This window comes from Lissotriton helveticus, chromosome 9 (genome assembly GCF_964261635.1).
Source record: "Lissotriton helveticus chromosome 9, aLisHel1.1, whole genome shotgun sequence".
In the NCBI taxonomy this organism is placed as follows: Eukaryota; Metazoa; Chordata; class Amphibia; order Caudata; family Salamandridae; genus Lissotriton; species Lissotriton helveticus.
The window spans coordinates 1,195,904,107-1,195,930,437 of NC_136070.1; the positions used below are offsets into that span (position 1 = coordinate 1,195,904,107).

Sequence of the window (26,331 nt, forward strand, 5' to 3'; positions counted from 1 at the left end):
TATTCTGGGAATGAAGCCCTTTCTGTAGTTACTTTTAAAGACCAGCAACTTTCTCCCTCAGATACACATTCATAGTCAACATGAGGGGCTGGGTGAAAAGTTGTATTTGCACACAGCATGGGGTATTTCAACAGTTGCAGTGTAGCATCACAGAACATCAGTTGAAACCCACATCTGTAGGTTGGAACCTGTTACTGACAGTTCCGGATGTTCAACGATACCTGTTTTCAGAAAAGAATCCTGCCAGTGACTCTTTTAAATTTCCTTTACATTAGGCCGTGTATGCAGCAATGATTTTGTCTCATATATTGATTGCCTTAGTGCATAGTTTATCTCTGCTTTGGGTTTTGGTCCTAACCCCTCCTTTCTTTGTGGTTTGCAGGACCATAACTTGGACTGGTTCCCTAGGATGCGAGCCATGTCCCTTGTGAACATTGATTCCGAAGGAGAGCAAAACGAGCTGAGGAACCTGCAGGAGAAGCTGGAGTCGACCATGAGACTGGTAATCAACCTCTCGAGTCAGCTGTCGGAGCTCAAGGACCAGGTGAGGACCTCTCGAGATCCAGGAAGAATGCCTGTGATCTCTAGTTACTCTGAAGCATTGTAGTTCGGTCGCCGGCCTTATGTTAATGACTGTGCATTTAAAGACTGACTGTGGCACCTGGAGTACCTAATGTCATGTTTGTTCTTTGTCTAATTTTAATTCCTTTCCACCACCTCGAGATCTTTCTTATGGTGTTAGAGCTAATTAGGTTGATGTGTTCATAAAGAGTAAGGTAATGTGCTGTTTAGTGCACAGTGGACGTGTCCCCTATGGTGGATGCTGAGTGGGAGATTACTTTGAAAGCAAATACTGTTTTGAGGTTTTGTTATAAGCCAGTGTTATCTTTTTTTTTATTGATGCTTCATTTTGATATAGTGTTTCACTGACAACCTCCTCGATTAGGTAGCTTTGTCCATGTTCGTGAAAACAGCAGCTCACTACTGAGTTTTGTTAAATTCTCTTGGGGTTTAGTGGTAGAAGAAATGTGAATCCACCATCTTGGATATAGTGATCATTTTCTATATTGGGCTTGAGCGCCAAAAATGACTCAATTTGTTGTTTTCTGAACTAGTGCGATGGCGATCAGTGTTTGGACATAATTCCCTTATCTTCAGCTTGGGGATGACCTAATCTCGGTACTGATGTAGCTGAACCTTTGCGGAGCTTGCATTAAGATATCACTTGTCGATGCAGTAATACATGTGTGAGATGTGACTGAGCTTGGGCAAAGACTGCATTGCTTGTGGAGGTAACATAAAGCAGTTCTGGTATATGTTTAGCAGCATCATTGCTTGTGTGGTGCCCAGATAGTTTTATATTATAAAACCTGAAGGTTTGTTACAAACTTCACCTCGCAGGAGTAGGGCTTGGTTCTGCATGTCAAGCCATGGAAATGACTGCTCAGTAGGTTAGCTTTGATCATTTCTGTTGTAAGTTTATTTACAGTTGTATTTATTTGAATCTAGACAGGCATACCCGTCAACCATTGAACATTGCCAACTGACCTTCCCTCTGTTGGGCTTGAATTGCTTTCGCAGTGTTTGGTATCTAGTCCATGAAGTTGTCAGTGTAGTTGTTGGTATTTTGATATTATCCATCAAGCATCTTGTGTGTTTTACAAGGCCAGACACAGAGGGGCTCCTCGGCCTGAATATTCTTCTGGATCTGTCTTACTGTGTAGCTTTTTTGTCCATGGAGTAGATGGATATTTGTGCAACAAAGTGTTGACTCTGTGATCCCTCATCCACAGCTGACTGCATTCAGAACAGTATCTCTGGAGGAAGTAGGAAAGACTCTGGCCAGGATGAAAAGCGGCTCCCCCGGCGACCCCGCCCCCATGAGATTCTTGAAAACAGTGGCCCCTGCTATCTTGGCCCCTATCACAGAGCTGATTAACATCTCGCTGTCCAAAGGCTCTGTCCCCCCGAGCTGGAAGGGCGCAGTAGTCAAAGCACTCCTTAAAAAACCTCAACTGGACCCCTCCGATCTGGCAAACTACAGGCCAATCTCGCTCCTCCCGGGCATTAGCAAAATGGCCGAAAAACTGGTCAATGTCCAACTGTCCCAGTTCCTTGAATCCAACAACCTCCTGCGTCGTTCCCAGACTGGGTTTCGTCCTGGCCACGGCACGGATACCGCCCTCCTCGCAGTCATCGAGGAGGCAAGGTGCATTTTAGATTCAGGAGGATCAGTGGCAGTGATCCTCCTGGACCTCAGTGCAGCCTTTGATACGGTGAACCACCGTGTTTTGATCCATCGGCTGGCCAGGGCAGGACTCGGGGGCACCGCGCTTGCCTGGATAGATTCTTTCCTATCAGGTCGTTCGTTCCAGGTTTGGGACGGCAACTCCCGCTCAGCCTTACTCCCTCTTTCTAGCGGAGTCCCCCAGGGGTCTTCGCTAAGCCCCACTCTGTTTAACGCCTACATGGCCCCGCTGGAGGATGTAGTTGCCCCATTCGGGATCAAGATAGTGAGCTACGCGGACGACACGCAATTGGTCGTCTCACTCTCACATCTTGACCACCGCCCAGACAATCTGTTGAACTGCCTCCAGGAAATCCACCACTGGATGAGTGATTCATCGCTCGAGCTCAACGGTTCTAAAACCGAAGTCATGCTTATGGGCAAAAAATGGGCGACTATTCCTCCTTCGGTCTGGCCTGATGTTTTTGGCGAGATCCCCATCCCGAAGAAGGAAATTAAGACTCTAGGAGTCTGGCTCGAACCCGAACTAACCATGAAGACCCAGGCAGCCAAAACAGCAGGGACCTGCTTCGGACTCATGCGCTCCATCCGGAAGATCCCTCCGCTACTCCCCCCTCCATCGAGGAAGCTTCTGGTCCAAGGCTTGATCCTCTCGCGTCTGGACTACAGTAACGCTGTCTATCTAGGAGCCCCCGAATCTACCCTGGCAAAACTTCAGCACACTCAAAACGCGGCTGCTCGGCTACTAATGAACCTTCCCAACAGAACCTCTGCTAGACCAGCACTCAAGGCCCTACACTGGCTCCCAATGCGACAGAGGATAGAATTTAAGGCCATGTGTATCGCCCACAAACTCCTCAATGGCCTAGGCCCTTCGATCTTGAGCGACATGGTCACTCCTTACAAAGCCCCTAGACTCCTGCGCTCGGACAATGAGCGTCTGGCCAACGTCCCAAAATTTAGGAAGGTCCGCACTGGCGGTCGACGCTTCACAGTGAAAGCATCCTCAGGCTGGAACTCGCTCCCTCGGAGCTTGCGGTTGGAACCCTGCCACCTTCTTTTCCGCAAAAAATTAAAAACCCTCTTGTTTCCCAAATAGGCCCTCCTTCCCCCCTTGGTCATCACAAGTCCTCACAGCGCGGGGATGCCTCCGGGTCACCAGGCGCTCTATAAATCGCTAAATAAATAAATAAATAAATAAATGTGCTCCATCACCTAAAGCAATAATCCCTAGCGTGCTGTATGAAAGCCTTGAATGCCCAAGATGTTTCTCTTGCAGTCTGTAAACTTAGCACGAGGCTAGGCATGTAACATTTCATCTTGAATCATTGGGTGTCTGCCCATGGCAACCCTCTGTGAGCCTTGATCCCTTGTAGTACTCTGGCCTCTCCAGTTTGTGCCCTGCTATAGGTTCCAGTGCAGACGTTCTGCTCTCTGGACTTTTATCTCCTGTTCAAGCATTTCTCCGAAAACAACAAAAGGGACTTTTAGATGAGTCAGATGTTTGGGGCTGTAAGTATTGCTCAGTGGCTACTAACCCACAACGTGGATAGGAAAGGCGTAGTATTTATTTTCCAGACTGTTAGAGCACTGCTAAAGGTGGCATCATCCTCAAAAATCTTTGTGTGACTAGTACTGATTGACAGTTTCTCAAACTCACTTTGTTGGCAGGTTTGAGGTGCGCCTCATCTGTGACGCCATGTCTCTGGAAAAAACGTACCTTTGCCCTTACAGACAGACTTACTTTAATGCTAGAACTTTGAGGCAAATATTCCAAGTTGACTGATATTTAGTTTTAAACCCTGTAGGTTGTCATTTTCTGTCCATTTGCAGTGTGCGTTTTGTACACTCCTAAACCATACTAAAGGCAGTACAGCTGTGACACTTCTGGAGTAACGTTATACAGCTTGAGCTTTTCGCATTCCCTTGTGCTGCTTCATATGTAGAATATGGTGTCCCGGAGACGCATCCCTTCTTCTCTGCTACTGCATTTCCAAACCATGGCGTCTCAGAGTATCATCTGTCCTGGTTCTGATGTATCACAGAAAAGCATCTATCTGCTACACTATTGCAACTGTACTTCTAGGGTATTGGAACCCTAGAGCTGAGGTGCATCTATCTGCTGTTCTGTGAGGTAGTCTTTGTTCCTCGGCTGAACTTTACAGAATCACATTTACTGATTCACAACCCCCAGATCTTCGGAGCCAGAGGAAGATCTGAACACTACCTTCTCCTGTAAAACCCAGACCATAGATCCTGAGTGATGCATCTCTCTGCACCCCTATCAATACTCGCTCTATAGGGCACCAGAGCACCAACCGTTGGATCTGTGATTTTTCAGAACCATGAACTCCCATGAGGCTCACCTGTGCTACCCTACTGCTCTTAAAGTCGGCATGCTCTCCCAGAGGGTGTTCCTCTTGCCACCTCGTAGCACTTTTACACCCAGAATATTCATTGCCAAAAGATGCACCTCCATTTTTTTGCTCGTGCTTCACAACCACAGCATCGAGTCCAAGAGCATCAACTCTAACTGCAAGTACACCTATTTTTTTTATTTTTTATTGGCATTTTTAATCTAGAATATAGTAAAGGATACAGTAGGAAACATAGTCATGTAGTAGGTCAACGAACACATCCCTGCATATTGACATGAGAACATTTGGTAGCAGATCATAAAATGATATGGGCGTCACAGCAAGGTAACCATTAAAAGGAAATATGGGAAGGATATTACCATAATCACTGTCTCTCGTAGAGGAGTAGCCAATGTATGCATCCAAAAGTCAATAACATCACAATCTATCTGGCTGGCACTTCCCATAACAGCGAACAGGAAATGTGGAGACATGAGTGGCAGGCCTATGTCACTACAGGAGGGGCAGAGACTGACAGGTGTTCCAGGGGAAACAAGGGAGCGGGAAGAACCCAGATGTATTCCCGCCCAAGGGGGTCGCCTTCAGTGTCTATAAACCAAGCATGTGTGGGTCGATGGATCTCCCAGCCAGCCTTCTAGGTACCCAACAGACTCCACATTGCAGGCTCTGCAGCACGAGGAGGGGCAGGTTCAGGCTGTCAAACAACTTAAGAGCATAAGTGTCCCAACCGTGGCTCCTCCATCTCCCTCAGTGTTTTATGATCATGTCATGACACCTACCTCTGCTAAGGCCCATTTGAGTCAACTGTAGCCAATTCCAAATCGTGGGTGGGTGGGAGTCCTTCCTGTTGATGACCATCAAGCGCTTAGAGAGGACCAAGGCCAGATCAACGAACTTCAGGTAGTGTTTATTATGTTTAGTGTGTAGGGTAATCTCTAAAAGGCAAACGAGTGGGTCCGAAGGCAGCTGGACATCGATCACCGATGAAACCTGTGCTAGTGCCTTGGGTCCAAGTGTGCATCAGCGGGGGCACTCCCAAACAATATGTATAAATGTGGCATCCACGTGGCCACAGCTAGGGCACGCAGGGGATATTTTGTGGAGGCGGTATGGTGTGAGGAAGGTTTGATGCAAATAATTAAATTGTGTACATTTTAGATGGGCATTACAGAAAACTCGCTTCACCCGCTCTAGAGCCATGGCCTACTGCTTGGAGGTTAATTCTGTGCTGAGGAAACCCTTCCATTTGTTGGGTTTGGCTCGGGTTGAGAGGTCCAGGCATACAACCTGTAGAGCTGCATATAGTACCGAGATCGCCAGGCGGCCAAGCCCATGTGTCCAGAAGTATTGCAATCCCAGGTGCCGTGGTGGCTGAGCCTGCCCTGCAGCCCACATATCCCCCAAAAGTTTTTTTATGTTTTTCTTAACATTTTCACATTTTTCATGTACAAATTACGCTCATATTTTGTTTGTATCAAGTTTGTTACAGACTTATAATAGATGTCGATATCGGTTATTTATGTGTGCAATAGTTCGGTTAGGGCATCCTGTGTCTAATGCAAGGATCTTGTCTGCATGCGTTACTGTTCGTCTTGCCGCATGTTTTGTTTTGTTGTAATTTGCAGTGTGAATCCTTCCTGTATGGTTCGGTCTGAAAACTACTGATGCGTTTTCATAGCGGTTAACTGTAGATCTAACTTGGATTAACTGTAGGGGGTTATGGGTTATGTTCAGGCGGGGTTGTTTGACTTGCAGATTGTTATAATGTTGGTTTATATATTTCTAGGTAGTATGTGGGAGCTTCTACTGGCCTTTCCTGCATATTCAGTGTCTATGTGGATCGTAATGCGTTGTTCCTGATTTGGGGCTGACTTGTCTCTCTGTGTGCATCTTCAGATGTATTCTGGGTTGTTTGCGCTACCTGGTTCTGGGATGCCGTAGGTGATTTGCCACGTGTTGTCTGTTTGAACTGGTGTAGGAGTTGAATTCATTCCATAGATGTGATGTTTACGTGTCCCTCTCACTTCTTCCTCCTCTGCAGCGCCCTGTTTTGTTACTGCCCCCACTTAGGCTATAGGGGGTCCCGCCGTGGTCCTCCAGTACATAGCTACTTCTCTTTTTGCCAACAGTAATGATAGGGATATGAAACGCGTTGACTGCAAGTACACCTATATAGTGGGGATCCCTAGTGGTACATCTCTACTCCCTCGCTGAAGCATGTTTAGAGCCTTGGGTTCAATAGGTGCATACTACTTGTATGTGGCATAAGATCTCAATGTAGCATCTCTGTATCTTACACTTTGCACGTCCCACAGGTGTATTTCTTCTTCCTTGCTGCTGCTACATGGAATCGTAGTCGGGAGTGTGGGCTCTATCTCCCTTTGAAACGGCTGGGATTATCTAATAGTGCCTTCATGCCATTTGATTAGTGCTAGTTTATAATTTCTGATTGATACTTCTACCTGCAGATGATTACTCACTTGTAGAATTAGCCCAAGTGTCCTACTGGCTCCGGAAACACAGATTTCACGTCACCTGTAGTGGGCACTGGCTCCATGTCAATGCTGGAAGTTTCATCGATTGGATATAGTCACTTAAGCCATATATTAGCCACCCTGTCGCAATGTCAGTTCCCCTTTTATTTTTTGCTCACCTTCAGGGCAGATCCAGAGCTCACTCTTCAGCGTTGGTTTTTACCTCACAGAGAAAATGTTGTGCAATACTAGTCGCCACGAAAGCTCTCTGGTATTAAGCCTTGCAGGAACTGTGGGTGACAAAAAATGACTGACCCTCTATTCCATTTGTTTCTGGTGCCTTTGGTCACATCTTGACTTGCGCTCCTGTGAATCCGGTCAGAACCTGTACTCTAAGACCATCAAGGAGCATGAGGCCAAGCTGATCATGGCTCATGCCAAAGACCGGTGAAGTTGTCCCCTATTTACACCTCAATACAGGTCCCCTTTTTGACATCTTTCAGGTGCGAAGCGCAAGAAACACAAAAAGCACAAGAAACTAAAAGGTATGTCTCCTAGATGTCATCCGACTCCCACGTGATCTTCCTCGGAGCTCAAGTTGGTTGTCGTGGAGCCATCCCAATCTTCTCCTAGGAGTCCGAGCCAGTGATTCTGCTGGACCCGGCCACGGAGCTCCTGTGATCGCCATCGGCTCAAACTTTTGCCTTTCCAGAAACACCATCACCTACTGGATTTCCATCCTGGGCAGTGATCTGGTAGTGTTCTTAAATGCCATGTATTCCATCTTTCCAGAGCATCTGCGCCATCAGGCACACCTTCGGGCATCTTGGCACCATACAGTTTTCTGCTGTTCATGCCTCAGACGCTGGTCTGATGCACTCCACCTAAAAAGTCTCTTCCGGCCTTCGAACCAGGTTTGAGGTACACCTCACTAGCACCACCACTGCCGTCGCCTCCTTCAGCACAGGTCCCCTTAGCAGCACCACAAAACAGGTCAAGTAGGGAAGCACAACGTGAAGAGGGTTATAGAAGCAGGACACATGATCTGTTTGGAACAGATACGGACCCCTGGAACCTTTAACCTTACAGAGGTGTTTGTCACCTACAAAGGTCATGAGCTACAACGGCTGCCTTCCATAGCTGGGTTGGACACTTTGCCCAAGATAATGGTCTTTCCTACTGGACCCCCTACTCCAGAGGTAATGTAATTCTATATGATTTTCAGGAAGGCAGCGGAGGTGTTGGATCTTTAACTCCCCTCAGTAGAGGCAAAGACCAACATCCTCACTGATTCTCCTACCAGCAGCTCCTATGTTGGAAAATGTATTGCCTTTCACTGATAACCTACTGGAACCCATTCTGGCAGCATGGGCCAAATCCACATTGGTTCCTGAAGTGAACAAGCTTGTGGCTAAATGCTACTGCCCAACTCTGTGTGATCCAGTGTTTCTATCTACCCATTAGTCACCTGAAAGCTTGGTCATACAAGCATGTTGTTTCTCCGAAAAGTCAGCCAGTGCCTTCCTGTCAGTTCCCTGGAGTATGTCTCAAGTCTCTCAATGCAAGCTCCTCCTTGCTCACCACAGCCACACTTGATGGGACATGGCCAAAATGATTTTGCCTCATGTGCCGGAGGATAGGAGGGCGCATTTCCAGAAAGTGATCCAGAATGGGCAGAATACCTTCCTACATAACATTAATTCTGATGGATGCATCTGCCTGAGGATTCCTCACCTTTTGAATATCTCCTGCGCTAGCATTCCGCGGAAACTTTTTTCATAGCTCTCCTCACTGACTAGGTCGTCACAATGCCGTGGCTCCGCTAGAGACTCAGCATGACTTCACCGGAGCCATAAGAGAGCATCGTCGGCATGATGTCTGTTCCCTTGTTTCCATGCCGTCGACGCGTAGCGGGTTTCTGGGACTCTCCATACTACTTTTGTGTTACTTTATTTCTCCAGGTTTTACTGTAGCTGTACGATGGTGACTTCAAGAAAGTCGGGATTCAAGCCCTGTGGAGAGTGTGGTGGTCACATGTCATTCACTGACCACCATGAAGACTGTGGTGTTTGTCATCGTACCACGGCGTGGAGGGCTGTTCCTGCTGTCGTCTGCACCGGAACGCGAACCTGGGAAGTGTTACTCTGTTCGAGCGCACTCGCTCAGGCATGTTTATCACTTGTTGGTAACAGATACTTTCCTTGGTAAAGCCTCTGCACTCGGGAGGATACACTGAACCTTTTTTAAAGTGGGACGTACAACCGGGCGCTAGAATTGTTACTGAGGATATCGTTGTAGAATACATTGACCCACTGGGTCGGAATTATAACAGGCAGAGAGGATTCATACCATAGAATTGAACAGCCATATAGCCCTGAAGAAGTCTTGGAGTCTTCCCCGTTCGACGAAACACGTGTTGGCTGGGCGTGCTTTGGATTAAAGAAAGAACAAGAAAAACACATGAACTTTTTACTCCTAATTGATGCAACTCTTATCTACTTGATGTCACTTGACTTATAAACGTAGCGTGTCCAGAGGATAAGAATCGATAATTGTTTTGGCCCTAAGGACCAATAAATTGAGGGTATCGGGTGTTTTCCCTCACCTTGCTGCACCACTGAATTCATATCATATCTAACTGATGCAAACTCGATAGGCACCATTTCTCCTTGTCAAAAGACACCCCTCATGGTTTAATCATATTGTAGCAAGAGGTGGGAGCGCTCCTACGTAAAGGAACTGCGGAGTTACGGCCAGAGCAGGAAAAGGGTCAGAGATGTGCTGCACATTACTTCCTGGTGCCTAAGTAGGATGGCGGTCTACACCCAGTCTTACCATGAACAATGCGGCCAGGCTGATTTTTAAACTTCCCAGAGAAGCCCATGCCACCCCTCTCCTCCAACACCTGCATTGGCTTCCGGTAAAGCAGAGAGCCAAGTTCAAGGGCCTATGCATTGCGCATAAGGCCATCTATGGTCAAGCCCCCCGGTATGTTAAAGATCGCCTAGTACTCTACACTCCGACTCGGGCGCTCCGGTCCTCAGACGCCTGTTTACTGAAGTGTCAGCGATTCAGGCTGGTCACAAAAGGGGGAAGAGCTTTTTCTATCACCATCCCCCCTTTGTGGAATAAACTACTAGAGACAGTGCGTAAAGAGCACGCCCTTCTCCCTTTTAGGAAGAAGTTGAAAACGGTTCTTTGCCAAGAGGCCTGGGGGTCGAGTTAATCTCTGCCACTTGTGCTTGTAGGCTAGTCCGTGTCTCTCTCCTCTTACAGCACTTAGAGACCAGTTGGTGATAACTGCGCTTTACAAATGCAAATACAAATACACCTTGGAAACCTGAACTTGTTCCTCTGGAAGGAAAAGTTCAAGATACTGACTCTAGCTCAAATGTTACTGGAGTTGGATCTTGGCTCTTGGAGACTGGATAATGTCTCTTGACCTGTATAATACCTACTGTCACATACCTGCCTTGCGCTTCCACAAGAATTACTGGCTATTTGTGGTCGGTTCTATGCACTACCAATTTGTAGTGCTTCCCTTTGGCACCAGGTTTTCATGAATGAATGAATGAATGAATTGTGTCTTATATCGTGCTAACTTAGCCCAATGGGCGTCAAGGCGCCTAAAATAAAGGAACAAGCCAGGTCAGACAGCAATATCTCATTGGTAGGCTCTGATGAAGTACCAAGTTTTAAGGACCTTTTTAAACAGGTCAATGGAGGGTAGGGTTTTGATCTCCACCGGAAGGGAGTTCCAAAGCTGAGGAGCGGCAACAGAAAAAGCTCTCGCTCCCCATCTGGTCAGCCTAGCGCGGGGCACTACCAATTGGTGTAGCCCGGCCAATCGTAGGCATCTCGTGGGTACATAGCGGGTAAGCAGGGTACCAAGTGCGTCCGCAGGACCAGCCGCAAGTGCTCTATATGTGAGACATAGGAGCTTAAAGGAGATTCTAAACTTGACGGGGAGCCAGTGAAGATCTCTCCTAGCAGTGGTGGCAGATGATGCTTTGGGAAGGGCCAGGACGAAGCGCGCTGCGGCGTTCTGTACAGTTTGCAGTCGATGGATAAGGCCCTTGTTGGACTCCACTTAGAGAGAGTTACAATAATCAAGCCTGGAGCCAAGAAGAGCAATCGCAATCTGTTTGCGCGCCTGGAAGGAAAGATAGTGGAGAATTTTTTTTAAGATCTTGATGACACCCCAGCAAGTGGCCACTGTCCTATTCACTTGGAGCGTCATGGAGAATGAAGTGTCAAAGATGACGCCGAGATTTCTGGCCGATTGGGAGCGAGTGGGGCAGGTGCCGAGAGATAAAGGCCACCACTCGCTCGACCACACGTGTTGGTCTTTACCGAAGACCAAGACCTCTGTCTTGTCGCCATTCAGCTTTAGGGAGTTAAGGATCATCCACTCCGCCACACGCTGCATGCATGACCTAAAGCTGAATGCGGATGTACTGACAGAGTGGGCCAGCGACACCATGATCTGGGTGTCGTCGGCGTAAGACACCACCTCCATCCCCTGCGATCTTACTAGTCTAGCAAGGGGGGGCCACGTAGATGTTAAATAGGGTCGGGCTAAGGGCCGACCCCTGTGGCACCCCACATTGCAATGACTTGGCAGGGGAGAGGAAATCTCCAAGCATGACTCTCTGTTCTCTGTCATGGAGAAAGGAGTTAAGAAGACTCCGGGCCGGTCCAGTAACCCCTGCCTCCCTAAGCTGAGATGTTAAAATGGCGGGAGACAGGGTATCGAACGCAGCCGTGAGGTCTAATAGGACCAGCACTGTGGTTTGGCCAAGGTCAACTTTGCGGCGAATATTATCCACCACAACAGTGAGAGCGGATTCGGTGCTGTGATGTTTTCTGAATCCGTGCTGAGAGCTATCAAGATACACACTAGGCTCAAGGAAGGTGGAAAGATGTGTATTAAGGTGCGCTTCTAACATCTTTGCCGGGGCTGGGAGTAAGGAGATCGGCCTAAAATTTTTAAGGAGGCCCGGGTCCAGGGACGGTTTTTTAAGGAGAGGCTTCACTATAGCCTTCTTCCACACCGCCGGAAATACACCCTGGACAATAGCCCCGTTCATGATTTCCAGCAGAGGCAGAAGGATGCTGTTTCTGCACTCCTTTAGCTTTTTTAGCGGTACAGGATCCATTGGGGAAGAGGATTTGGTCCTGTCTAGCAGGAGATTAAGTCCTTCCAGTGAGAGTGCTGGAAATTGGGTGAAGGATTCGGAGGGGCCTTCAACCAAAGTATCAAGGTTGGCTATGGTGGGAGGAACATCATCGTCCAGGGAGTGGCGTTGAGCTTCTAAAGAAGTATGGATATCTGCGATTTTACTATAAAAGAAATCCGAGATGTTATTGCAAAGATCTTGTGAGCTCACCACTGGATCTGGAAGTTGGAGAGAGCACAGCGAATCAGCAATTTTGAAGAGTTCTCTAGATGAGGTTAGAAAACTTGTAAGATTGGAGAAATACTCCTGCTTTTCCATGATCACTCTCTGTTTGTATTCCCGCAAAGCGGACTTGTGTTCCTCCCGATCCTTCATATTCCAAGATTTCCTCCAGCTTCTCTCCTTACTCCTACAGCTCTGCCTCAGAAGTCTCAGATGTTCAGAGAACCAGGGAGCAGTGGGCTTCTGTCTCGCCACATAGCGGAGAGAGGCGGGGGCAAGCTTCTCAACTGCAGTAATGATGGAGTCCGCGAGTTCTTGAGCTGCCTCACCAGCCTCTCTTGAGGTGGAGGGCTCTATGGCCCGAACGTAAGGGGAAAGAGCTTCGTCGGTGATGTTTCTATAGTTTCTCCTGAGAGCATATGTGGTGGCGACCTGGTTAGCCGTGGCCGAGGCAGGGAGAGCAAGTTCTAGCGGCACTGCAAGATGGTCTGACCAGACCAGCGGCAGAGGGGGCCAGTAGATAATCTTGAGTCACTGGAAAATACCCCGTCCAGAATATGGCCAGCCTTGTGTGTTGGGCTGTTCACCAACTGAACGAGGTCACAAGCTTCAAGTGACTCAGTTAGTGTAGAGGTGTCCTTTGAACCAACTTCATCAAGGTGGAAATTGAAATCGCCCAAAATAGAGAGATGAGATTTTCCAAAATAGGGTTCAAGGATTCTAAGTAGATCTACACAGAAACTAGCTCTAGGACCAGGCGGTCTGTATATAAGTATCCCGGTGAATGAGACAGATGGGGCACACAAAATGCAGAAGTATAATGCTTCAAAACGGTCTTGGGGCATCGATAGGGGTTTGATGGTGCAAGAAAGGGAGGATTTATAGAGGATGGCAAGTCCTCCACCTCTCCGGCGCAATCTGTCCTGCCTGTGGAGAGAATAGCCATCAGAAATGGCCAGAAGTAAGTCATGACCGGAGGAGTCCGAGGCCCAGGTTTCTGTCACAAAATCCCAGTCTGGCTGTCTCTCTTCAACAAACTCGTGGAAGGCAACATTATTTTTAATGAGCGAGCGCGCATTTATTAGGAAACCCGTTCTGGGAGGGATGGTAGGACGTTTTCCAAGGCGCAAATAGGGTCTTGTAGGAGCGGGAGCGGGGAAGCGAAGGGGAGCTCTGCATGTAAGACAAAAATGGGAATGTAATATCCCCTCTGGAGTGAAACAATAATAGCATGAATGTGCTGACGGTTTAAGAGCCAACAGCTCAAAAATAGAATATTGCCTAAGTACCTCAAAAGATGGAGGAGTGTACGCCGAGTCCAGCCCATCCTGCAGCGCGTCCTCAGCGCGGACGGGCGCAGACTGGCAGAGCTCAGGCGTGACTCCGGCTGATATCCGGCGATCCCGCTGCGCGTCGGCTTGGCTTGTATTCATGTTGGTCCAGCCTCCTAGTGAGAACTAAACCGCTGGAAGCCTCAACCCTCCCTCAAGATGGCCGCCAACGAAACGGGGCGAGGGACCCGCAAAGTGCGGTGTTCTTCCAATTATAGTGCAGGTGAGCGGGTCAAAGGTGCAGGTTAAGCGTGGCCGGCAATTTAAAACCAAGGGAAAAGTGATACAAAGTAAAAGTAACCAAGAAGACAAAACGGGGAGATTTAAAATTCACAAGAGCTGCGCAAAGGTACAGCGCTGTCTAGTAGTGCGCCGAGGCTAGTAGGGGCGCTCACCTGAGATTTGCCTTATATTTATGCTGGTCCAGCCTCCTAGTGAGAACTAGACCGCTGGAAGCCTCAACCCTCCCTCAAGATGGCCGCCAACGAGACGGGGCGAGGGACCCGCAAAGTGCGGTGTTCTTCCAATTATAGTGCAGGTGAGCGGGTCAAAGGTGCAGGTTAAGCATGGCCGGCAATTTAAAACCAAGGGATAAGTGATACAAAGTAAAAGTAACCAAGAAGACAAAACGGGGAGATTTAAAATTCACAAGAGCTGCGCAAAGGTACAGCGCTGTCTAGTAGTGCGCCGAGGCTAGTGACCAAGGAGGATCATAAGAAGAGTTCACAAAACAGCCAAAAAGGAGAAGGTCCAGTCCAGTTAGTAGCAATATTTTTTTGCACGACTGGGTGAAGCTTTATGTAGATGATTCGGAATCTCTCCAATAGAAGGTCTCTTGTTGTCCTAAAGGAACCGGCCGTCCAGAGGAAAGGCAAAGCCTCAACGCGCTTGCCTTAAAAATAAAGAGATACCAGCTGGGTCATTAGAGGCCAAAAAACAAAGAAGGCGACGGCTGAAGGTTAAAGTTGCAGCGCGTCCTCGCGCTGATGAAAGGTAAAGTCAAATGCGGAGTCAGCAGGCGATAGGCAACCCAGCAAAGGTGAAAGTTGCAGCGCGGCCTCGCGCTGTTGAATAGGAAAGGGAAAACAAAAGCGGAGTTAGCAGGCTCCAGGAAAACCCTGCCAAAACTCGTAGCGCCACGTCGCGCTCAAAAGCAAAAATCAAGGCATTGGGAGATCTCGAGGCAGCAGGATACCACAGCACAGCGTCAATAGCACCAAGATGCTGGGACAGAATTGTAACAGAGTAAATCCAAAACAAGGAGCAGGTCTGTATACAAGCAAGGAAAGCCGATGCTGCTGACTCGGCGCTTGAGGGGCGCTCCCACCTGCTCTCACGCCCGCCCGCCTGCCCGCCGGACCCTGCTCCTACCCTGCTCGTAGATTACCATGTCTCAGAGCCAGCATGTTGGTCCGTTGGTCCAGTCGTGGTCGGGCTGACAGCCGCGGTTTGAGGCAGATTCAGACCGGCCGCTGCCTCGTGCCCCTCGTTCTCCGGCAAATCCGCGGGTCCGTGGTACCGTGGGTCCGCGGATCCGTAATTCCGTGGCTCCTGACTCCTTGACGAGCGCAGCGGGTAGGAGCGGCAGCCTCGGCAGCCTCAGCGTCCGTCTCGCTTCGGCGAGGATGGCGTTCTGGCGTTTGTCACGACTCGTGTGCTCCCTCTAGTGGCCGCCACTACCTATCATGAAGGTGATGGCAGTGATTGCAACCAGTCTTCGATTAGGCATCCCAATCTTCCCTTACCTGGATGTCTGCCTAATCAAAGCCTGGTTGCAAGAGATGGAGTCACGCCATCTGCAGTCAACAGTATTGCTACTGTTCGACCTGGGCTTTTCGATCAACTAGCCCAAATCTCACTTGTGGCCCTCCCACCAACTCCAGTTCATATGATTGATAATGGGCACAACCCTTCTCCGTGCCTTTTTGCATCCAAGAAGGATTACTGACATCAAGGAGATGATTCCATTCTTAAAACAAGGCAGACAAATTCCAGCTCTGAAGATGCTAAGATTCCTAGGTCTGCTGGTTTTGTCTATTCTCCTAGTAACACGCACACATTGACACATAAGGACCCTGCAGTAGTGCCTTTGCAGGCAGTGGCTACAGAACGGAAGAGGTCTGTTAGACCCAATCATGATTTCCGCCAGCCCTGCGGCAGGTGTTATAGGGTGGGGGAACGAGGCAAACCTGAGCTGCGAGTTGCCCTTCTCTCCCCTTCCTGCTGTGTCTACAGTAGTAACAGATGCTGCCCTCTTTGGATGGGGAGCTCATTTTGAAAATCTGGAGGTCAGAGGCTCTGGTCTCCAGAAGAACAGGTTCTTCACATCAACCTGAAGCAAGGCTCTCATGGCCTTACTCCTCTCCATCCAAGGTCGGTCTGTCTAGATCTTGACCGAGAACACAACAGCGATGTTGTACGTCAACAAGCAAAGGGGAAAAGGGTCTTATCTTCGTTGCCTGGAAGCATTGAGATTGTGGTCTTGGGCACACCACTAATTGATCTGACTTACCACTAAGCACCTAATGAGGTCTCTGAATGTCGGAGATGATAGTATGAGCCAGCGTTATTTTGCCCATCACAAGTGGTGCCTCCCACCAGAGGTAGTTCAACACATCTTTGCCCAGTGGGGCACTCCTGAGGGGTACTTGTTTGCCTCATTGGTAAATGCTCAGTTGCTGTGGTTCTGTGCCCTCCCCACCAGCATCCATTGAGCGGAGCCTTAACGGATGTGTTTCAGTTGAAGTGGAAGTTTCAGCTGCATTACGCATCCACCTCCCATACGCTCATATTCTTGATTCCTCTGGTCCAGATAAAATTTGCCCAAGACTTGGGCCCAAGACATTCTCATTGCCCTGGATAGGTCAAAGAGGGACATAGACCTTCTACGCTATCTCCCTCTTAAGCTGCCATTTAGACTGGACCTTCATTCAATGCCTGTAGATTGAGTTGGGATATTTGAACATCTTTCAGCTGCCATCGACGGTAGTGAATGTCATATTAGTGTCGATACTCCAAGCCTATTTGCTCTAGAGAATGGAGTAACTTTGGTGTTACTTGGTGCGCGGACAACAATATGGGCTCCTTACAGGCTACGCTGTCCCAGGACTTTAAGTTTGCTTTTTCCCTTGCCCATGGGGATGTGCAGAGGGCACTGCCAAGGGGTATTTGGCTGCCTTTTCAGCATTACTCAGTCTTCTAGGCCAACCTTCCATGTTCAAGTCTCTAATTGTGCTGCATATTTTAATGGGGTTGACAAATCTGTATCATCCAACCCCCTTTGAATTGAATACTCTGGGTACAGAAATGTAAATAGGCAAGATAATCAGAACTTCATGAGATCAGGACTACTGCTGAAGGTATCTATTCAGCCACAACATTTTCTATTCTTTATTTGAAGGAAGTAGTTGAAGGATTAGATCTAGTTTCAGGAGGAATTGTGTTATATATTCTAGGAGCAAGACCCGAAAAAAAACGATTTTGTTTTTTTTGTTGAACTTCTGCGGCCTCAGCAATAGCAAGGTATAACTTCTTAGAGTGCAACACCTACACGATAGTTCAAGTTTTTTTGCAGGTAGACAGGAGTGTTGTGATGAAGAGCCTTATGGGTCATGCAGGCTAGCTTTAACAGAATTCTGGCTTCAAACTGGAGCCATTTGAAATAATTCAGTCCGGTGTAATGTCGTTATGTTTACTGGATCCCTGATAAGCCTAACATCTCCATTTAGAGTAGCGCTTAACGGATCCAGCCTGGCTTTGGGTGGACATGCAAGAGTGGCCCTCCCGTAATCTAGACCGGATAAGACTAGTGATTGGACTACTAACTGAAAGCCACCTAGGGGTAAGAAGGTTTTGATTTTCCTTAGTGCTCAAATGTTAATTAGCTCCTCTGTAAACAGACTTCATTGAATCAGTGTGGCGCATTATGGCTTCGTTGACGTCCTCTGAGGCCATTTCCGGCATCAACTGGAAGCTAGTGTCCCTTACCAACGATATGGGAGCCTGGAATAATTCTACAGGTGAGGAATTTGCAGGTAGATTGAGTATCCACTACAAAGATTGCTGCCATCCTTTTCAAAAATTTTGGAAAGACATGTTCATTTACATCTCTCTCGCTTTGTCACTTTCAATAATCTTCTTCACTCATCTCAATCGGGCTTTCGCCAAGGTTTCTCTACAGAAACCACCCTACTGGGTGTAACTGAAAACATTCGCCAATTACTTGATCAAGGCGAAACGGCTGCACTGATTTTGCTCGATCTCAGTGCAGCCTTCGATACTGTCTCCCACAGTATCCTTCTCAATAGCCTTGCCTCTTTTGGCATTTGTGACAAAGCGTTACTCTGGTTTTCATCCTTTCTTTCTGACAGAACTTTTCAAATCTTTTCTAATACTTCCACTTCTAACATCTATCATTCCCCTCACGGTGTTCCCCAGGGTTCTATTCTTAGCCCTCTCCTCTTCAATCTTTATGTTGTTCCGTTAGCCCATGTTGCACAGTCCTCTGGCCTTAACCTCTTCACTTATGCTGATGATTCTCAGATTGTGTTTTCTTTAACTCAAGCAGACCCTTCTTCTCCTTCCTCCCTGCAAACTGGTCTTAGTGACATTTCTCGCTGGATGAGCCGTAATTTTCTAAAGCTTAACAGCGATAAGACGGAGGTGCTCGTCTTTGGCAACAAGCCTGACCTTTGGAGTCCGAGACACTGGCCATCAACGATGGGCGTTCTACCCACTCCATCGGAACGTGCTAGGAACCTAGGGGTCCTCATCGACAGGGATCTGTCGTTGAAAGACCAGGTCAATAAAGTCTCAGCCACCTGTTTTACTATTCTTAGATGGCTGAGAAAGATCTTTTGGATTCTGCCTTCTGACACACAAAGATCTGTTGTGACGGCCCTGGTGACCTCTAGACTGGATTACAGTAATGTGCTCTATCTGGGGGTCACCAAGGCTATCCTGCATCGTCTCCAACTGGTTCAGAATGCTGCTGCCCGGCTCCTGTGTGGATGCCGGAAATATGATCCAATCGCGGAACGCATTAAGCAACTTCATTGGCTCAATATTGACAACCGAGTAAAATTTAAGGCACTATGCTTTATGCATAAGATTAAAATTGAGGTTGCTCCCATTTATCTTCAAGCACTCGTCAAGCCTTACGTACCTACACGCTCACTTCGCTCTTCCTCCCAACATCTGTTCTGCGTACCTAGGTTCAGGCTTTCCAGAGTGGGAGGCCGTTCCTTTGCTGTATTGGGACCTAAACTGTGGAACTCTCTTCCCGTGGACTTACGAATGGAGCAGTGCCATCTCCGTTTCCGAAAGGCCTTAAAGACCTGGCTGTTTGCCCAATAACCCCTTTTTCTTCAGGATTAATCATGTTGTTTATTGTCAATTAGCGCCGTGAAACCCTTACGGGTAGCTGTCGCACTCTATAAGATTAATAATAAATAAATAAATAAATAAAGATAGTTACGGCAGGTAAGTAACATTCTTTTATCCCAGCAATAATTATAGAGGTAAAAATATCTCTTGATGCTTTTAGTATCCTGCAGGTGCTGCCATACTAGTTTTGCTCCCCATTTTGTGTATTGGCAGGACCATTTTCAAAACCCTTTTCAGATCTGGCGAAACCATTCCTCAACAGCAGTCTCTTACTTCCTTAGAGCTGATCCCAGTTCTTAAACTGGAACTCTAGGTTCCATCTGCTGAGCCCTTTCAGGTTGATGCCTTTCTGCAAGCCAAGCTGAATATCCTTAGAGCTGCCCTTGATTGCTTATGGCTCCCACGGATGGGTCCGGTCTTTCAATTGCAGTGATTCTGGTATCTCCTAAGCTACCCGGCTCTACACCTCCTCAGGCTCCAGCCTTGGTGTGTATTCTAAGCTAGGGCCTCTGAAGGTGCTGGTTACTTTCTTATATTACAGTGTGCTCTTTGGAGTAGCTTTTAGTGCTGCCTCAAACCTCAGTCATTTTTCTGGTGGCTGCAGAGAAAGTATATGCAGGTTTCGAGGATTGGCCCCTTGTTGACCTGCTTCTCAGAGTCTTTGGCTTGGATTCAGACAATTGATAAGCACTATGAGGACTTTAGTTTCACAAAGAAAGATCCAGAGGGTGCATATATTCGCAGTTTTTTTATCATCCAGATGCTGGAATCCACCTGAATCTTCAGAATACCCTCTGAAGATTATCTTCAAATCATTTCGGCCCACCTTTGGACACTTTAACAGCTGATATTAGAAAGGCAGCAGATTTGCTGGACTTGCCCGTTCCATTATCCATATGAAAAGTCTGAAACTACCCCAGAGCCTATTTTACCTTCTAATGAAGCTCCTTGGAGCTGGTGGTCACTGCCTGGAAGAAGCCATTGTTGTGCTCTAGAACAGACTAGATGGCAGTACAGGCCTTTGTCATCTGATCCCATGTTCTTGCAGACCAGCCATTCCACAAAGAGTTTGGTGGTGGCAGCATTGTTGGTGAAATTAAATCCAATCACCTTTCGACTGCACCTCCAGACCAGAAATACAAACAAATCTACTCCACTGGGCTCAGTGATCACTGTTGTAAGTCTGGTTTTACACACTTCTAATTGCCATGGGCTTTGTAGGTCAATACATTCATGCACTGTGGAAATGGCAAACCTGGCTGTCATTAATCTCCCAGTGCACATGTAGTCTGTTTTCTAAATCCTCCAATGTGGCCTAGACTCCTAGGCTACAACAACTACCTTACACAGGCATGCCTGGATGCACACCACAGTCTTTTCTGTGTGATGCCCAGGTGCCCTAGTACATGCAGTTTGATAGAGACTCTTGGAATGCTTCCCTCCCTGGCTAAGCAGTTCCTCCAACAGTGTTTATTTCACAGCTTTTGAAGGGGCTGATCTTCCCAGCAATAGCAAACGTTTTCCAGGGGGTGTGTATCACTTACAACGCAACTTTTACGTCGTAATGCTGTTACAACGCAGCTATTACAACGCAGGATCCATTACATCGGATGCCATTACAACGCATGGCATTACATCGCAGATGCTATTACAACGCATACCATTACATCGTAAGTATTGGTAAGTATATAATTTTTTTTAATTTTATTTAATATTATATAATTGATTTAATTAATATTAATTATAAATAAAAATAAATAAAAATATTTATTTGTTTTTAAATATAAATTAAATTTATTAATTTAAGTAATTTTTTTTAATAAGTATGAGTATAGGAGTATATGTTTTGGTGTACTGAGGTTTTAGGGCAGGGTTTGGGTTTTGGGGTACAGGGGTGTTTTTAGGTTTCAGGGCTAGGTTTGGGTTTTGGGGTACAGGGGTGTTTTTAGGTTTCAGGGTAGGGTTTGGGTTTTGGGGTACAGGGGTGTTTTTAGGTTTCAGGGTAGGGTTTGGGTTTTGGGGTATAGGGGTGGTTTTAGGGTAGGGTTTGGGTTTTGGGGTACAGGGGTGTTTTTAGGTTTCAGGGTAGGGTTTGGGTTTTGGGGTACAGGGGTGTTTTTAGGTTTCAGAGTAGGGTTTGGGTTTTGGGGTACAGGGGTGTTTTTAGGTTTTAGGGTAGGGTTTGGGTTTTGGGGTACAGGGGTGTTTTTAGGTTTCAAGGTAGGGTTTGGGTTTTGGGGTACAGGGGTGTTTTTAGGTTTCAGGGTAGGGTTTGGGTTTTGGGGTACAGGGGTGTTTTTAGGTTTCAGGGTAGGGTTTGGGTTTTGGGGTACAGGGGTGTTTTTAGGTTTCAGGGTAGGGTTTGGGTTTTGGGGTACAGGGGTGTTTTTAGGTTTCAGGGTAGGGTTTGGGTTTTGGGGTACAGGGGTGTTTTTAGGTTTTAGGGTAGGGTTTGGGTTTTGGGGTACAGGGGTGTTTTTAGGTTTCAGGGTAGGGTTTGGGTTTTGGGGTACAGGGGTGTTTTTAGGTTTCAGGGTAGGGTTTGGGTTTTGGGGTACAAGAGTGTTTTTAGGGTTCAGGGTTGGGTTTGTGCTTAGGGCTAATTAAATTATATTTATCATTTATAAATTAATTAAAATATATTTATTAAATTAAATTAATTATATTATATTAATTACATTTTTAATTAAATTAATTAAATTAAATAAATTATTTTAATTAATTTAATTTCATTACAATTTTAAACATATTTAAATTAAAATAATTTCATTATATTAATTAATTAAAATTAATTACAATTTTTATTAAAATTAAATTAAATAAATAGATTTAAATTTATTAAATTAAATTAATTACTATTTTAAAATGTATTTTAATTAAATTAAATAAATTAAATTAACTAAATTAACTTAATTACATTTTTTTTAAAAAGTATACTTACCTATACTTACGATGTAATGCCATGCGTTGTAATAGCATCTGCGATGTAATGCCATGCGTTGTAATGGCATCCGATGTAATGGATCCTGCGTTGTAAAAATTACGATGTAAAGGAATGCGTTGTGAAAAATCTGCGTTATAGTGACACCAATCCTTTCCAGAGACCACAGCAGTTCTTCCACTCCTCTCACGGGTGACTTGGATCTAAGGGACACCAGAAGCAGCAGCTCCAGTCGCGCGCGCACTTTCGTTGGATCTGCTGCATCTGTCGGATTGCTTTGCCCTCCCTCCACCATAAGCTTCCAGTCAGGTGAAGGTCTTGTGTTTTTATAGAGTAGGGAGTTCATCAAGACCTATAGTTGGGTCCTTCATCTGATCCATAAGCGCTATGAACTCTTGTCTAGCCACCCATTCTGTTCGACATCTTCCACTAGAAGATGCATTCCAGCCTATATCTTGACCTTGAAGGCGGAAGTTCTTGCCTTGCTACAAAAAGGGGCCATGGAAGTGGTGCTTGAGGAGGAGAGTGGCACAGGTTACTTCTATCACTTCTTGATCCTGAAGAATGACCACATCTTCAGACCCAACCCTACAGCTGTCCTGAACTTGCATGAGGGAGTGTGCTTATGGACCCAGTACTGACAAGCCTTAAGTTTGTGTAGTGGGCTCTGATGCAAGGCATTTCAACAGTTGCTACTAATTTTGCAGGCATTCTGAAAGTAAAGGTGGATGGCGTAAATCACCTGTTTCTGAAAGAGACTTCCAACCGCAGATTCCTTACCTTAGCATATCCCGAAGGCTTCAGACTGAATCTGGAAATTCTTGAACGGTAGTTCTGCGTGTCAGTAAGTGGCACCAACAGCTCCATTGTCGACCATGCTGGATATGACGTGTGCGGGACCTATATAGGCACCACCCCAGCATGCTGACTTCCGATCTTTTGTTTCCATACCAACAGACATGGATTCAGAGAGCTACCTTAATCACTTTTTGACCAACTTTTTCTCAACTTTTATTGAGCCAATTTTTGTTTAAATGTTTCCAGTGTGCTCATGACACATCTCCAAAACGAATGGGCTTCAAGGCTTGTGAGGAATGTCACACAAATGTATGTGACTGAACCCCACTTGGTCTGTCATAATTGATTTATTATTCTGCATTATTTTTTATGTAATATTTAATGTTATGTTGTGCACATTTTCAAGAATTGTTATGGCCCCTTAGTGCGTTTAGATCTGGGTGGAACTGGAGGAACCATTGTTTGATAATGTTGGTGTTTATTTTTATTTTGTTTTGGTTGCGTGAGCTCAGAGTGCCTAGTTTCAAAATGGTTACTGTGTAAGTAAAATTGTTATCCGCAGTGTTGAGCGTATGGGTGGGTGTACTGAAGGTAGTGGGTAGTCTGTCTTCAGCTGTTACTCTCCTAATTGAGATTTCAAAGAATAAAAAGTGCAACTAGCAAAAGAACAATCACTCTCGGAAAACAGATTCATGGCACAGCTGAAAAGGACTACTGCCATAAATATGCCATGTCCTTGGGCCACGATATATACTGTATCATGCATAGTATTAGACTCGATTGAGTAAGAAAACTCGCGATTTTTGAAGCCAAAAGTGTTTTTGTATTATCCCGCATAAAATGGCCTCCAAGTCAGTGTAAAATCACCCCCCCAACCCCGATTTTTTTTTTTTTTTAATTACAAACTCCCTCTTGCATGTTTACAGATGTTGGCACGTGGCTGTATGATGATAGCTATGGCCAATACCCCTTAGACTGCAGAGGGACAGACGTTTTGCATCATGCTTGAGTTGCAGCAGGAGTATTGTGACCAGACGTCCCGGGTTTGCCGGGACTATCCTGGGTTTTCGCCACTTGTCCCGGCAGATTTCAGGAAATTAAGCTCATGTCCCGGTTTTTATAGAGGGTCGAATGGAAACCGTTCGAGGTATCTTTTCATGTTTTGCAAAGCAGGGGTAGTTAGAAGTTTTTATAAGAGCCATTTAATTAACAAGCATGCTACGGGCTTTAAAAATTGCAGTTTATGTATGTTCCTGCTGCCGCTTCTGTAATTCTCTGCTAAGGAGCACTGTCATTCTGTGCGCTGGGTTCAAGTGAAATTGTAGTCCTTCTATTTTTGGGAAATGTCCCGGTTTTTGGCTTTAAAACTCTGGTCGCCCTAAGCATGAGGCGCGTGCGCTTGAGGCCTGCTCACCCCGGCCCTTTCTAGCACGGAGGCCGCGAGCCCGCGCCCTCCCCTGCGCGTGGAATTCACCACCTTTGTGGCCAGGAGTGCTGTTTGCTGTGCTGTTTGCTGTGCTGTTTGATGTCTTGGGCTTGTGGTCTCGCGCAGGATTGAGAGAGGGGATTTATGTGTAAAATGGCCCCACAGAGGTGAAGTTTGTTACCTTTGACGTATAGGAAACGTATTTTGGATTGATGAGTCAACTTATTTTTCTTTTTTTTTTTTTTAACTTTCCAGATGACAGAGCAGCGGAAGCAGAAACAGAGAATCGGCCTTCTGGGGCAGCCGCCTCACATGAACGCCAGCCTGCAGCAGCCGGCCTAAGGCGAGGTACCCGACCCCCCTCGAAGGCATCGCGAGTGACGTCGCCCTCTCGGCCTCCGCACCGCGCTTGGGATTTTTGATACCACCTCCTTCGTTTTTCTAGAAATGAACATTTTCTACACTGTTCCCTTGAGGCCATAGAAGAGGCGAGAGCAGCTACCGGCGGGACGACGGCAGGGCGCGGGAATTTGCTTCCTGCTGAACTTTGTTTTTTTCTTTCAAACTGCCTTTTTTTGTGACGAAGAAAGCACCTGAATTGCACTTGAACAGTATGAATTACCTGAAAAGAATTGTGACCTGTATTTTGTATTTAAGATAAATAACTAGAATAGATTATATTTATGGGATTTTTTTTATACAGTTGTGCAATATGAAGTATGCAACCACGTTTCCAGCTGGGGATCTCCTGACGGTCCAAGGGTTTAGGGGTCGAGGGATCGCACCACTTTGTTACTGGCAGATACACCGTAGTTAGTCTTACGTTAATGCTGCTACACGCTTCCCGGTTCGTTTTATTTCTGCCCAGGGCCAGTCTGGAACGGGAAGAGGCGCATACTGTCCACTTCCGGTCTTTGAATTCTTCCAAACCCTCTTAGCAGTGTACATATTCTTTTCACCCTAGAGAGTGGCCCCAGATGCTTTGACCATGCCAAATGCGCTTTCTTCCGTGTCCTTTGGTGGTCCTGTGACCCCCATGTTGAATATCTGCAGAGTTCCCAATAAAAAATTGATCGCCCTCAGACTGCGCCTTTTGCACTCCTCCCGCTTGCCATTGTGGTATAGCCATGTTGGCATGCTTCTTATTTATGGATATACCCAGGAGTCCATGAGATGCTGCACAGTTGAGGCCTTCCCACCTTTCTCAGTCATTCAGTCGTTTTATGGTGTCTTCAGTACTTCTGATCAACCCATTAACTGTTGTAAATGAAACCTGTTCTTATTGGTTGAACTTTTGATTTGCCGCTCACTTGTCCATCCCACATTCAATGACTTCCGGCAACCTACAGGCGTTACTGCACTCTGGCAAACATTGCACAGTTTCTCTGGCATGGATGTGGCTGCATGCCCCCACCCACCCCCGGAGTCCGTTTGTCCTGCTGTGCATATAGCTGAGCACTGATTTGTCTTTTGCTTTGCCACCCACAACTTTCAGCAGCAGCCTGATGTCTAAAGACGCTTTCTCCTGATCGGGGCAGCTGTACAGACGAGAGAATCTTGTTTATTTTTTGTTCAATTGTCTTGTTTTTTTTATATACATATATATATATATCTATATAAATCACCTGGTTTTGTACACTGACCTCAATTTGCAAGCCTTTGGCGATAGTGTTAAATGCTCAGAGAATTTGTAAATCCCTAAAATATTTAAATAAATATGAAGCAGTGAATATGATATGTCAATGGTGTCATTGAAATGAGTCTCACACACCTCTTTACCTTTGGTTTCCTGTGCCACACCTCCCAGTGATTTCTATCAGTTTACCAACCTCCCTGATCCAGTCCAGTTTTCCTGATTGCCCAGGGTATTCCGGTGGAGGCCCAAAAGTCCACTCCAATTCAAAGCACAGGTTGGCCCAAAAACTAAAAAATATAGAAGCCGTAGCAA

The 26,331-nt window shown here is 46.5% G+C and overlaps 1 protein-coding gene across 1 annotated transcript in view; it reads left to right on the forward strand.

The window, feature by feature from the left end:
* Positions 1-26,118, forward strand: part of ITPR1 (inositol 1,4,5-trisphosphate receptor type 1) — a 1,533,308-nt gene extending 1,507,190 nt beyond the window's left edge. The window contains exons 56-57 of the mRNA XM_078661662.1: positions 383-544; positions 24,639-26,118. Of these exons, the coding sequence (XP_078517788.1) occupies positions 383-544; positions 24,639-24,725 (249 nt within the window). The 3' untranslated portion in view covers positions 24,726-26,118. The remainder of the gene's footprint in view (positions 1-382; positions 545-24,638) is intronic.
* Positions 26,119-26,331: the final 213 nt, after the last annotated feature.